General features: G+C 41.5%; 1 protein-coding gene across 8 annotated transcripts in view; it reads left to right on the top strand.

Moving 5' to 3' along the window:
- The window catches only part of LOC144580813 (uncharacterized), a 179,458-nt gene that overhangs the window by 74,731 nt on the left and 89,510 nt on the right, over positions 1-15,217 (top strand). For 2 of the 8 annotated variants that reach the window (XR_013530999.1, XM_078360186.1), the window contains one exon: positions 10-10,191. The exons of the other annotated variants lie outside the window; for them this stretch is intronic. Coding sequence is in view for 1 of the 2 variants with exons in the window: in XM_078360186.1 (XP_078216312.1) it covers positions 10-242 (233 nt within the window). In the remaining variant the exon portion in view is untranslated. Of the gene's footprint in view, positions 1-9; positions 10,192-15,217 lie in introns of those variants that run through there. 8 annotated transcript variants of the gene reach the window in all.

Below are 15,217 nucleotides of genomic sequence, written 5' to 3'. Positions count from 1 at the left end.
TGTTTCCAGACAATCCCGGCAGATGTGGGCTGAACTCAGATCGGCGGGAGCGCCGGTCTGCAATCTGCAAACATTTTTCTTGCCACTTTGTTTCATTTTTCCTAAACTTAACTGATTTGGAATCTGGAGATATAAATGAAAAATGCCGAGTTGGTCTATCAATCACGGCATGCACAAACATCGCCACTGCCCTTCCTAACATCCTATTACCACTGGGTAGTTGGCTAGTCAAACAGGAATAAAAATTACACTGCAAACATCATAAGTTAGGCTTGATTTGTTGAGCAAGTAGCCTGACAATTCGGTAAGAGTTATATACCTCAGCTTCGCTGAAAATCAGGCTTGTTATGGCTCTGGTACGTCTATAAAGATTGTTCATTTCATATAAAACAGCTACCTGCACTGAACGCCCTGAAAGGAAGAATGATGCCGGTTATAAATATAGAGGAAAATCTATTTGTCTGCCCCTTCATGCTGTTAGCAAGTCACACGGAGGGTGTTTCTCGGCAGCAGGGGGAGTTTTCTGCGGCCACCTTCCCCTCTGCCGGGCTGGCCGGGATTGAAGCGTATCATCGCTCTTTGTCATATGAGATAAAGCAGTGAAGTGTGACCGGTGCCACCGCCTTGCTCTCTGCCCACCAGGGGGACGCTAATGATATTGAAAAACTAGACGGCATTACATTTAAACCAAATGTGAGGGGAAGGCTGTCTGTTGGCCGGCTGGGCCGGATAACAGTTAACGTCAGAAAAGATAAATAGAAATTATTAGAATGGGTTTGGAAGGGATTTTTTATAGGGCAGGGTGGTATTCGTTTAAAGATACATTATTGGACTGTTATATCTGATTTCAAGCTGCTGGGTAATTAAAATGATTAACATCCCTTACTCATAGAGTTCAATTCATTAAAGTTTTAAGCACCCTTTGTGCTTGGAATGGGAGGATGGGGCATTCATGTTGGCTCATGCCAGGAGTCACTCAATTCGGTCCTGTGTTTATTTTCCCTGGTTTTCCAAGCCACAATGTCCATTTCTAAGCTGCAGGAGCACACTGGGTAGAAAACTTCAGCCTGAAACACTCACCCTGTAAGAGCCCTCACTCAGAGAGGAAAAATGGAAGGGAAATAGAGAAACCCAGAAAATTTTGCTAACCCAGTGGCTGGGACCCAGAAAATTCTGCTAAGGATGTCACCGAGGTTTTTCCCAGGGTGTCCTCCCAGTTGCTGGGACCTGGGGAACCTTTGCTCTTTGGGGCTCAGCAGGCATGAGCAGAACGTGTGTCTAGCCATCAGGTGTGCAGGGTCCACAGAGGGCTTAGGCAGAGCACCTGCATCTTGCAAACCTGCTGGAGCGTGTCGTGGACACAATCCTCATATTATTTCAATTAAAAGGCACTAAAAAATATATTGTTCCTGGGCTATCTTTCTTGGTTTTGCGTTTTGACGTATCCAGCACCGTGTTGGTGAGGAAATGGGATGTTTTAAAGAGCACACTCATTTGATGGCAGAATTAAAATGCTGTGCTCTTTAGGGTTCCTGCTCTTTTACCGACTCGCTCCCCAATGTTCAGGGACAGAGAAAGGCATAGCCTGTTTTCTAGTCTCCTGCATGAACTCCAGTCACCAATAGCAGTAATCTGTAAGGCTACTTAGGAGGCAAACTCATTCTTAAAGGCAAATATATGGCTTGGAATTTCTCACCTTTGGCAGATTCTGGGGGCAGTGGACATCAGCTCTACCTAGCTGTGTGACCTTGAGCAAGCCGGTTAACCTCTCTGAACCTCAGTATCCTTCTCTATAGGCTGGAGATGGATATATCTTCATTATCAGGATAAGAGAGTGCTATAAGGAAGTGCCTGGTACAATGTTTGGCCCAGCATGGGTGCTTTCATGCATAATAGCTGTTATTGTTAGCATCCATTATCATGTGAATAACAGTGTTACTATTTCTCATATAGTTGAGCATTGTAGACACTGAGAACCAATGCGAGGTGTGCAAAATGGAGCCAGACATTCCTAGCTGAGGGCCCCAGGAATGTGGCCCATATGGTGAGCTGGCTGTTTCTCGGTTGGTAAAATTATCCAGTCATCTCCTTACCCAGATCATGCATCTTACACTTCATTTAACTGATGTCCAGAAGCAAGGTTGGCAGGGGTGGGGTGGGGCTGGAGAGAGAGAGAGAGAGAGAGAGAGAGAGAGAGAGAGAGAGAGGGAGGGAGGGAGGGAGGGAGGGAGAAAGAGAGGGAGAGAGGGAGAAAGAGAGGGAGAGAGGGAGAGAGGGGGAGAGAGAGAGAGAGAGAGAGAGAGGGAGGGAGGGAGGGAGGGAGGGAGAAAGAGAGGGAGAGAGGGAGAAAGAGAGGGAGAGAGGGAGAGAGGGGGAGAGAGAGAGAGAGAGAGAGAGAGAGAGAGAGAGAGAGAGAGAGAGAGAGAGAGAGAGAAGATGGTCATAAATATTGTTGCAAGAGTGGGTTTTGTTGCAAGAGTGGGTTTTGGGTTAGTGTTTAGGGAAACTGACCCAGTGATGAACGCCAGAGACTGTGGGCGGATCTTCCCCCATATGGGCATCCCAGACACAGTCTCTGGAACTCTGCAATTGCTCTGCTTTCCCTGGAGTAGTGGGGAGACCTGAGGCTACGACTGGCCCATGCATAACACCACTCCCTGCCCTTTTTCCTCTGTCGTCACCCTGGATAAAGAGGTGTCCACCAGCTTGGTGGAAATACACATACTGCTGATGTTTCCATCCTTTTTTCAGGTGGGATGGCGGGACACACTGATTGGTCCTGGCCAGTCAAGGTAAATGCTTGTTTTCCTGGCATAACAACACCCCTCTCCATCTGCAAAGTGGCTTGGTTGGCACAGTAAATTATATGATTGCCCCAAGTGGCAGGCATTTTAGGCATTGCCCCAGGGGACTTGGAAACCCTACTTACACTTACAGACTGGGAGGAGCAAGATCAAAGAGTCTGTTTCAGGGTTATCTGGGTGAAGCCAAGGCCATGACCAGCACGTGTTCAAAGGACAGTAACAGTGATGCATTTGCTCCTAGGTATGAAATCTATGCTCATCATAAGGAGAAAAAGGAACGTTACAGAAAGTGTCACTTAAAGTGTGTACAAGTGTTTACTTCTAGGAGAAAAAAAGCTCATTCTTAACTCTTGAGACCTAGTTTATCGGTAAATTAAAAAAAAATAAAGCCAAGGCTCACATCTATTTTATGACTTGTTGCTCAAGTTGTTCCGCTCTGAAATTCTTCAGAATGGCTTTGGTGAGTGTCAGATCAAAGTCTACATTTATTACATCAGAAGAGCTGTTTCTACACGGACTTGGCAGTTGTCTAAAAGAATATCAGAAATTAAGAAGAACGGAGCATAAGTAAACAATGATTTTCTTTCACCCTTTGTTTGGAGAGAGTCGTTTTTTTTTTTTTTTTTTTTTTTTTTTTGCCTTGGGAAAAAATGTAGCTGTCTCGTATCCATGTCATTCTAATCAAAATCACAGTCTCACATGTTGTGTTTCCAAAGTCAGGTTTCCAAGCTGGGATGCAGTTGGGTGGAGGCGGTGTGGGTGGGTTGGCCGCGGGAATGCTCCCTATCCCCTGCTTGGATGCCCCACATCTCTGACCATGTATTTCCACAGCCACAGGCTCACATGATGTGGCCACATCATGAAACTGAGAAAAGCCAAGGACCTTATCCAGCCTTACAGGGGCCATGCACGAACACCAGATGGAAGACTTCTTTCCTCTGTCCCTTTTATTTTATTTTTATGTTTGGAGACAGTTTCTCGCTCTGTCACCTAGGCTGAAGTGTCTGTACCCAGAGCCTGATATGGCAGTGAGTATGCAGCCTGGGCTCAGGGAAGTTGTGTTGAGTGACGGAGCGGTCATGATATGACCTTAGTTTTTTTTTTGTTATTTTAGAGGGAACAGGGTAGCCTGAGTCATCTTAACTTTATTCTTGGTAATCTCATTGATTGTGGGATTCTGGTGAAGCCATGGACAGATTCTTTGCAACTTGTATGCCTGGCCCTTCAGGTAGAGTGGTCATACACACTGGCTGGTCTGGGCCAGTCAAGGTAAATCCTTGTTTTCTTGGGATAACCACACCCCTCTCCATCTGCAAAGTATTCCAGTTGAACCAGCAAATTATATGTTTACCCCAGGTGGCAGGCAATCATGGCTCACTGTAGCCTCAGCCTCCCTGGATCAAGCTATCCTCCTGCCTCAGCCTCCATAGTAACTGGGACTACAAGGCATATACCACTAGGCTTGGCTAATTTTAGTTTGTTGTTGTTGTTGTTGTTGTTGAGACAAGGATCTTGCTGTGTTGCCCAGGCTGGTCTTAAACTCCTGTGCTCAAGTGATCCTTCCTCCTCGGCCTCCCAAATCAGTTTGATTAGAGTGATGAGCTGCTGCACCAGGCCCTCTTTCCTCTCTTAAGATGTTCACTCTGATGTGAACACGGTCACTTTTATTCCAGGGCCCTGAGCTATGTGTCTGGGCAGTGTGCTAGCGTGTACGCAGCTCTCAAGCTGTGCTTTGCTGCTTATTGGCTGTGCTCACTCAGGCCCATCCCTTTCCTTTCTGTTCCCATTCTCTCACCTTCTGATGGGCACAAAGAGGCCTGGACTGTGTGCGAGGTTTGCTACCAGAAGGGTGCGGAATGGTTTCCCATGATGCCATATGGGTTTGGGAACCCTTGCTGCACCCAGTAGCTGGCAAATGAGTGCTTACCAAATGAATGAACACATGGATTGAGAAGGAAACACAAGAATAACACAAGGCAGTGTCTGGTTGCTGGTGCTCCCTTGTGCTTGGTATAGATCCTGGAGCCTGGGTTGGCTTGCCCATTTGGAATGCAACACAGCTGATGCCAGCTGCAGGGCTTCACATGTGAAGGGCCAGGGACACGTGTTGCAAAGAATCTGTTCATGGCTCCACCAGAATCCCCCAACCCCCCAATCCCACAGAATTCACAATCCCAAAAGATGACTCTGGCTACCCTTTTCCACTTCTAGAATAATAAAACACATGAGGAAGTCATATCATGACTGCTTTCTCACTCAACACAACTTTACCTAACTCAGGCTGCACATCCGCTGCTATGCTGGACACTGGGGTACTGAAATGCAGAACGTTGTGCCCACCCTCATGAGCTGCAGGGAAAGTTAAGATGCAAATGATTACCGTGAACCATGCAAGTGGCAGAGTCTGTAGCTGATATCTTCCTTTGCCCGTCAGCACTCACCCCTCTCCTTTCTCTACCCTGTTCTCAGCCCCTGGTGGCTGATGTGCATGAATTATATCTAGGGGCCTGGACCACATGGCCTCTGATTGGTTTCTGACAAAGGGGAACCCTGGCAAGAGCCTAGAGGGAGGGAGAGAGGGATTGAGCTGAGAGTATTTCATCTGCTGGGTCTCTCTCCCTCTGTGGTGGCCTTGGGGTAGTTACTTCCTGGACCAAAAGTCTCTGCTGTTCTCAAAACAATGTTGGATTCTTTCCTTCCAGGCCCTGGAGGCTTCTCTCTTTCTGCTAGGTCCAGACAACAGACACTTAACACTTTGTAGTCTACCTCTTTGTGCATATACTCTCCCTGGATTATCCTCGGTGGGCTGCACCATCTGTTTGGTGCTGGGATCCTGATTGAGAGCAGGCCACCAGGGAGCTAGAGGTTCCTATGGGACATCTGAGGAAGGAGAGGACATGGTATGGGGTGAAGGAGTGCTTCAAGAGCCAGCTGGCATTTGAACTGCCCATGGACGGTTGATAAGGATTGTCAATGTGCGGTGGGGGGTGATGAGGGAAAGGACATTTCACTTGGACGAGGCAGTGGAGTGCTGGGTTGTGGGGCAAGGCCACAGTGAATGCATTATAGCATTATATGGGTCAATTTCTTGCAAAAACAAAGAGGATAAATGGGAGTGATAGGGAATAGGAATGGAAGGTCATGCTGGCTTGCATTTTGGTAGAGGAGATAAAGATACCTCTAAATGTACATTTACCATGAAGTTTTCCATGGAAATATCCAAGGGAATGTATATAGGGGAAAATCTGTATCCATACTGGAAATCAGGGACAGTAGCCAGCTGCATCACAACAGTTCAACAACATTTCGGTGAAATGTAGAGCTCAGAGCAGCAGACCAAGGGTGTGTCTGTCCATGGCTGGCAGCATTCAAATGAACAATTTACCTGGAAAGAAGTTAAGTAGGAGCCCACTTTGAAGGATGGGGGCAATGGGGCTCTGTGGGGCCAATCCAGGTTCCCAGGAGTATGGACCGTGAAGAGGAGCCTGGGTTTGAATCCCAGTCTGAATACTTATTAGCCATGTGATTGGGCAAGTTATGTGTCCCCTAGGTATCTTAGTTTCATTGTCTGTAAAATGGGTTAGTGAGAATCCACACCTAATAGGTTTGATGTGATGACTGATTGAGGTGATCTTTGTAGAGTGTGTAGACTAGAACCTGATCCAGGAGAGAACTCAATGGATGCTGCTTGGGGTTGCTACTACCCATGCCCAAGTCATGTGCTGACACTGAGAATCCCACCCTGTGTTCATTCCCAAATCCATGAGCTAGAGGATGCTTTCTTATAACTAAGATAAAATAGATGAAAATGAATGAAAGAATAGGAAGGAGACAAGTTCAGGAGGCAAGTTTAGGAAATTCAAATCACATATGCTAGAAATTCCAGAAGGAAATAGCACAGGAGACCAGAAAACAAAAAGTCTTCAAGCTCAGTAGAAACTTTAACTTTTAGATGAAAGCACGCTGAGTACCTGAGAACCAGTCGTAATTAATGAACAGCTCCCCGTGGAGATAGTGTGCCATGACATTTTTGAATTTCAAGAGTAGGTAATACAAGTCAAGAAGTAGGGGCAGAAATTAAGTTGCTGTCTGAATTTGCTTCTGTTATGCTAAATGATATATCTCTATATGTTTATAAATCTCTATAAACATTATGCCAGGCAGAAATGTTTATAGAGATTTGCAGAAAGATGATTGTTTCTCAATAACAGTATGGAAAGAGGTGGGTAGAAAAATCTAGAGGACGAGCATTTGTCCAGCTCTGTTCAGCAGCCACCATCATGAAAAAGGTCTTGTTCTAGATCAGACATAAAATGAGGGAATAGCCACCCAGTTTGCATCTATATTGGGCAAACTAACTGTAAAAGACAATTGGGGAAATTTGAGTACAGTTTGGGAATTTAATGGTTGTATTAGTCCATTCCCACACTGCTGATAAAGACACATCCAAGACTGGGTAATTTATAAAGAAAAAGAGGTTTAATGGACTCACAGTCATGGCAGAATGCAAAAGGCACATCTTACATGGCAGCAGGCAAGAGAGAGAATGGGAACCAAGTGAAAAAGGAAACCTCTCATAAAACCATTGGATCTCATGAGACTTATTCACTAGCATGAGAACAGTATGGTGGAAACCACCCCCATGATTCAATTATCTCCCACTGGGTGCCTCCCACAGTATGTGGGAATTATGGGAGCTACAATTCAAGATGAGATTTGGGTCAGACGCAGCCAAACCACATCAGTGATACTACAGTTAAATGCCATGGAAGAGTAGACATTTATTTATTGAATGAAAGCACGTTGCAAAACAACGTACACAGTATAATTTTACTTTGATAAAATACTCATCTATATGCATTGCAGTAGATCTCAAAGGATATCATCCAGGGTGTTAACTGTCATAATCTCTGAGTAGTGGAAATATGGTGGTTTTATTATCTTACTTTTACTTATCTATATTTTCTAATTTTCTACTTTGTACATGTATTGCCTTTGTAATAATAAAAGGTTATTTTTAATTGAAAACACAATTTTACATTCTTTCAAACTATCATTCCCAAGATAACCTTGCAGATTTTGAAATACGAAAGTACTTAGGAAGTATACCACCCATGTGCCCTTCATTAAAAAAATACTCAAAGAAGTGCTCCAGCTGAATGAAGGCCATATACATAATACAGAACTCAAGAAATAGGCCGATGTCGTGTAAATGAAGTGACACAATGCACTAAAGAGGAAAAAATATTTATTGAGAATAATTGTGTTAAATATGACTATGGACTTTATGGCAAAGGAGAAAATAAGTTATTTAATGGAAATATTTAAATTCCATATGTATCAACTAAGATTGGGAGATACAGAGTATATTATATTAAGAGGAAGTACACAGAATTTATCATTTTACATAAGGGTAAATAGAGAGATATTGTACATTTTATTTTCTTTTTTCTTTTTTGTTTTCGAGACGGAGTTTCGCTCTTGTTACCCAGGCTGGAGTGCAATGGTGCGATCTCGGCTCACCGCAACCTCCGCCTCCTGGGTTCAGGCAATTCTCCTGCCTCAGCCTCCTGAGTAGCTGGGATTACAGGCACGCACCACCATGCCCAGCTAATTTTTTGTATTTTTAGTAGAGACGGGGTTTCACCTTGTTAACCAGGATGGTCTCGATCTCTTGACCTCGTGATCCACCCGCCTCAGCCTCCCAAAGTGCTGGGATTACAGGTGTGAGCCACCGCGCCCGGCCTGATATTGTACATTTTCAATGTTGATAGAGAAAAATATATTTTCTCAAAATTTTAGTCCAACTATGTGAGTATAATAATAAGATGCTTAATTTCCATATCACTAATTATTTCGTAAAGAGCAAATAAACTAGGTCCACAAACAAAAGATTAGAATAAAAACCCACAAGTAATCAGAAAACAAAGTGTTAAATAAGGAGACAGAAGAAAGACCAAACCTATCAAAGATGACAAAAATCATGAATCAGCTCTTCTTTCTATAAGAGCCTCTCGAAAGACGTTTCCTGGTTAAATGGGAGGTGAGTCAAAATCTGTAAGTCAGGAACAGAGAGTATGAGCTATAAAAAGTCTAAAATAAGAACTGAAATCCAATTAAATATTTAGGTCTATATAATTGGGTCAACATGGCTATTATACAAAATGCAAAATAACACTCAATACATAAAATAACAGTTGCTAAAAATGACAATAGTTTGGGCCTAAATATTTCTAATGAAGAAGCCAGAAAGGGTGGAAAAGAACAATATTCATATTCTCCTTTTACAAAGATGATCTAAATATAATACTTCCTGTGTTCAGTTCATGTAGAACCAGCAATTATAAAAATAAAGGTAAGTTGGCCAGGTGTGGTGGCTTATTCCTGTAATCCCAGTATTTTGGGAGGCTGAGGCAGGCAGATCACCAGAGGTCAGTTCAAGACCAGCCTGGCCAACATGGTGAAAAACAGTCTCTACCAAAAGTTCAAAAATTAGCCGGCTGTGGTGGTGGCACCTGTAATCCCATCTACTCAGGAGGCTGAGGCAGGAGAATCACCTCAACCCAAGAGGTGGAGGTTGCAGTGAGCCAAGATCGTGCTAGACCTGGAAGACAGAGAGAGACTCTGCCTAAAATAAAATAAAATAAATAAAAATAAAGATAAGTTGTTATTTATTTATTTATTTATTTTTGTTTAACGTTATGAAAGTGTAACACACACAGAAAAGGGGTGTATGATCAACTCAATGAATTTGCACATGATGAACTCAGCTGTGTAATAAGCACTGTAGATCAATAGGAAGAACCTGACTAAAACCTAGAGGGGACTTCTTGCTTCCTTCCCGAGAAGCAAGTTTCTGCCCTTGCCAAGAGTAATCACTATCCAGACTCTTGCTAAATGTAAATTGAGTCATAGAGTATGCATTTGTTCTTCCAGATTCTCTCAACGTTATGTTTGTAGGATTTCTTAGGCGAACGCAGTTGTGGATTTTCTGTGTTCTCTGCTGGAGGGCATCCCGTCGTATGATGCCTCACAGTTTCCTTATCCATTGGACTGCTGATTGCATTTCAGGAGTTTCCAGTTCTTGATTGTGGCACTGCCATGGATCCACTAATACATGGGTTTTTTTTGTTAAAAACATCTGTGCATTTCGGTTGGGTATGGACTTAGGAGTAGGATGGCTGAGGCAAAGATACACACAGGGTCACGTTCAGTAGATACTGCCAAATACTTTTCCAAAATATTGCAGTTTATACCACCAAGAAGGGTTCATGAGAGACCCAGTTTGTCTATATACATAGGCATTTTCCACTTTTTCAATTTTAACAACTCTGATGATTAGAGCACTGTATTTTAATTTTAATTTAAACTCTGGTGACATTTTACATTTCCCTGTCGAGTATTAAATGCCTTTTTTTGTGTTTGTTGGTAAGTTAGAAGTCTTTTTGTAAAGTATCATGTCTTTGGACCATTTATCTATTTAAAAAATCTGTTTTTTCTAATTAAACAATAAGAGTTCCAAATACATATTTCAATAAGAGACCTTTGCTGGTGAGGGGTGTGTGTGCGTGTTTCTTCTAGCATGCTGTGGTTGGCCTTTTTATTCTTTGTGTTTGTGGTGTGTGTGTGTCCTTATTAAGAATTTGTGTGGGGCTGGGCACGGTGGCTCACTCCTTTAATCCCAGCACTTTGGGAGGCCGACGCAGGTGGATCACCTGAGGTCAGGAGTTCAAGATTAGCCTGACCAACATGGAGAAACCCCATCTCTACCAAAAATACAAAATTAGCTGGGTGTGGTGGCGCATGCCTGTAATCCCAGCTACTCAGGAGGCTGAGGCAGGAGAATAGCTTGAACCCGGGAGGCAGAGGTTGCGGTTAGCTGAGATTGCGGTGAGCCAAGATTGCACCATTGCACTCCAGCCAGCTTGGGAAACAAGAGCAAAACTCCAATTTGTGTGTACTCACATTTACAAGATGTTTTCCTCTTAAAGTTTTACTGCTCAACATTTCACATTTAGAGCTACAGCCCATCTGGAATTGACTTTTGTGTATGATGTGAGATGGGGATCAAGATATATTTTTTTCTAGAACTTCTAGCAGAATCTTCACTCAGGGATCTTGCTTTGCAGGAAGCTCACCCACCTACCTCACCCTTCTTATCTATGAGTAGACAACCAAGGATCATCAGGGGTGTGTGTGTGTGTGTGTGTGTGTGTGTGTGTGTCTGTGTAGCAGGTAAAAGAGAAAGGCCAATATAAAATCAAGATAAAGCAAATGTTCCAAGAGCACATTCAGCGTCTTTCATGAAGAGATTACATTCAAGAACAAGAACAGTAGCCTAGGGAGAAGGATCACTCAGAAAACAGAAAATGTCTTAAGAGATTAAAATCATGATTGCCAAAATAAAAGAAGCAATAAAAGGTCTGGAAAGAGGAGAAATTACAAGATAAGAGATAAGAGAAATAAAGGATCAATCCCAGGAGGTCTAATCCCTATTACTGAATATACCAGCAGCAGAGAAGAGAAGATGCTGACACAGAAAAAGTGGTCAGGAAACAATAGAAGAAACCGCCCCCAAAGGATAGTAGTCTGTATATTGGAGAAGTTCTCTGAGTTCTCAGAACAGCAATGAAAAAGACATTATGGCTGGATTTATCACAGAGCAATCCCAAGGCACTGGGAGTAGGGTGTGGAGAACAGACCTGGGAACACTGCAGCTCTCGGTGAGGGTTTGTTAATATCATTATCATAAAAAATTAAAGCAAGAGAAAAAAGTCACTCCATGAGAATCAGACTGCGATTTGAGTTTTCAAAAGTAACACTTGGATGCTAGAAGACAATGCTTTCAGCATTTGGGGGAGAAGAAATAATGGAACCTAAAATCCCATGTGCAGAGTTTAACCATCACTCAAAAGTGGAGGTTGGTCCAAAGGCAAAGACTCAGTGAAGACTCGGAAAGCCGATCCGCTAAGCACCCTCTTAATCAATCAGCTTGATGGGAGTAAGATTTACATAGAATCAAAGTTTCCATAGTTAATCTTGTAATTTGAAGAGTTTTGATGCATGCTTGATTATGACACAGAACAGTTCAATCACTCCAAAAAGCTTTCTTTCACTGTTTTTCATTCTTGAGAATTTCATATAGATGGAATAGTGGAAAATATCATCTTCTGTGGCTTCTTTTCCTTGGTATAACACTTTTGAGATTCATCCATATTGTTTGGTGGATGAGTAATTCATTCCTTTTTCTTGCTGTGGTAGTCTATTGTAAGCCCGTAGGAGAATGTGTTTTTCTACCACCAGAAGAGGCGTGTTTGGGTTGCTTTCAGTTTTGAGATATTATGCCCTGATTGTCTGTATACTAGTTTTTGTGTGAATGAATGTTTTATCGCATTTAAGTAAATATCTAGTCATGCAATGGCTGCACTGCCTAGTAAGCATATGCTTCACTTTATAAGAAACTATCACAATCTTTTCCAAAGTGGCCATTCCGCTTTGTATTCCCAATGGATGAAGATTCCAGTTGCTTCACATTTTTGGTAGCATTTAGCATTGAACAATTTTTTTATTTCAATAGTTTCAGGGGTACGTGTGATTCTTGGTTACATGGATGAATTGTATAGGGGTGAAGTCTGGGCTTTTAGTGTACCCATCACCTAAATAGTGGACATTGCACTAGGTAACATTTCATCTCTTAGCCCCCTCCCATTCTCCCCTCTTCTAAGTCTCCAATGGCCAGTATACCACTTTATATGCCTTTGGGTATCCATAGCTTAGCATCCACTTGTAAGTGAGAACATGCAGTGTTTGTTTTTTCATTCCTGAGTTACTTCAGATAGGATAATGGCCTCCAGTTTCGTCCAAGTTGCTGCCAAATAGATTATTTCATTCTCTTTTATGGCTGAGTAGTGTTCCATGATGTAGATATACCACATTTTCTTTATCCACTCATCGGTTGATGGGCACTTAGGTTGATTCTGTATCTTTGCAGTTGTGAACTGTGCAGCAGTAAACATGCATACAGGTGTCTTTTTGATACAGTGACTGCTTTTCCTTGGGGCAGATGTCCAGTAGTGAAATTGCTGGATCAAATGGTAGTTCTACTTTTAGTTCCTTGAGAAATCTTCACACTGTTTTTCATAAACGTTGTACTAACTTACATTCCCACCAACAGTGTATAAGTGTTCCCTTTTCATGGCTTCCACGCCAACATTTATTGGCTTTTGACTTTATATTAATGGCCATTCTGGCTGGGCTCTTGGGATGTTTTACACCATTCTAATAGGTATGTGATGGTTTCTCATTTTGCTTTTAATTTACATTTCCCTAATGTCTAATGATGTTGAACATTTTTTCTCATGCTGATTGGCCATCTATACATTCTTTTGTAAAATGACAAAATATTTTGCTGATTTTTCTTTTTTATTGCACTGTGTAAGTTCTTTATATACTCTGGTTCAAGTCTTTCTATGAGGTACGGTTTCGTGAAAATTTTTCCCCAGTCTTGGCTTGCGTTTTCATTTTCATAATGGAGTCTTATGAAGCACAAGTGTTTTTTCTGTGTCTTTTTTTTTGTATCTAAGAAATCTTTGCCTAATCTAAGGTCACAATACCTTTCTTTTATGTTTTACCCCAGAATATACAAAATCACTTCCTACATTGAGGGCTATGACTCATTTTGAGTTAATGTTTGTGTCTGGTGTGATGTCAAGTTCCTTTATTTATTTATTGCACATGGATGTTCGATTTTTCCAGCACATTTGTTAAAGAGGCTATCCTTTCTTCACTGGATTTTCTTACTAGTTTTGTCAAAAATCAATTGACCGTGTTTGAGAGGGTGTATTTCTGACCTCTTTATTTCATTCTGTTAAGCAATAAGTGTATCCTTTAACTAATACACACTTTTGTCACCACTGCAGCTTCACGGTAAGCTTGGAATCAAGTAATATGAGTTATTTAACTTTCTTCTTTTCCAGATTTCTTTAACTAATCTAGATCATTGCAATTCCATATAAATAAATACGCACGTACACAGATACACATATATATAACTATATATATTTATATATAAATAACACATATATATGTATATACACACACACGCAGCTCACTTCAGGTATATATATATACAGGCACACATATATGTGTATATATATATGTATATGCACACATATATATGTATATATGTATATATCCATGCATATATATGTATATGTGTGTTATTTACATATAAATATATATTATAATTTATATAGAAATATAGTCATTTACATATAAAGATATTGTATTATAGTTTATATTTTATATATATATGCTTGCCAATTTCTACAAAACTGCTGTTGGGATTTTGGTTAACATGGCAATGAATCTATAGGTTGATTTGGAGAGAACTGACGACTTAATACAGTGAATCTTCTGATCCAAGGATGTGTAATTTCTCTCTATGTGTGGAGCTTTTGTTTTCTTTCTTACAGCCATACCGTGTAGTTTTTAGTTTATAGGCCTTGCACCTATCTTGTTAAATTTATCCCCCAGCAGTTTCTGTTTTTGAGGCTATTGTGCAGGCGTACCTGGTTTTATTGCACTTTGCTTTATTGTACTTTGGAGATATTGTGTTTTTTACAAATTGAAGTTCTGTGGCAACTCTGTGTCGAGGAAGTTTATCAGCATCATTCTTCCAATAGCATGTGCTCACTTCAGGTTTTGGTGTCCCATTTTGGTCATTTTTGCAATATTCCAAACTTTTTCATTATTATTGTATCTGCTATGATGATTGGTGATCAGAGATCTTTGATATTATTATTGTAATTGTTCTAGGGCACCATGAACTGCACCCATATAAGACAGTGAACTTAATAAATGTGTGTGTTCTGACTGCTCCATCGGTTAGCCATTCTCCTTCTCTCTCCCTTTCCTTGGGCTTCTGTATTTCCTGAGACACAGCAACATTGAAATTAGGACAATTAATAACCCTACAATGGCCCCTATGTGTTCAAGTGAAAGGAAGAGTTGCACGTCTCTCATTTTAAATCAAAAGTTAGAAAGGATTAAGCTCAGTGAGGAAGACAGGTCAAAACAGAGATAGATAGGCTGAAAGCTAGGCCCTTTACATCACAAAGCCAAGTTGTGAATGCAAAGAAAAAGTTTTTGAAGGAAATTAAAAGTGCTACTCCAGTGAACACATAAATGTTAAGAAAGCTAAACAGACCTGTTACTGATATGAAGAAAGTTTTTGTGGTCAAGTTAGAAGATCAAACCAGCCACAACATTCCCTTAAACCAAAGCCTAATCCAGAGCAAGCCCCTGACTCTCTTTCATACTGTGAAGGCTGAGAGAGATGGAGAAGTTGCAGAGGAAAAGCTGGAAGCTGGCAGAGGTTGGTTCATGAGGCTTAAGGAAAGAAACCATCTCTA

This window comes from Callithrix jacchus, chromosome 22 (assembly GCF_049354715.1).
Source record: "Callithrix jacchus isolate 240 chromosome 22, calJac240_pri, whole genome shotgun sequence".
Lineage (NCBI taxonomy): Eukaryota > Metazoa > Chordata > Mammalia > Primates > Cebidae > Callithrix > Callithrix jacchus.
This window is presented reverse-complemented; position numbering and strand designations above follow the sequence as displayed.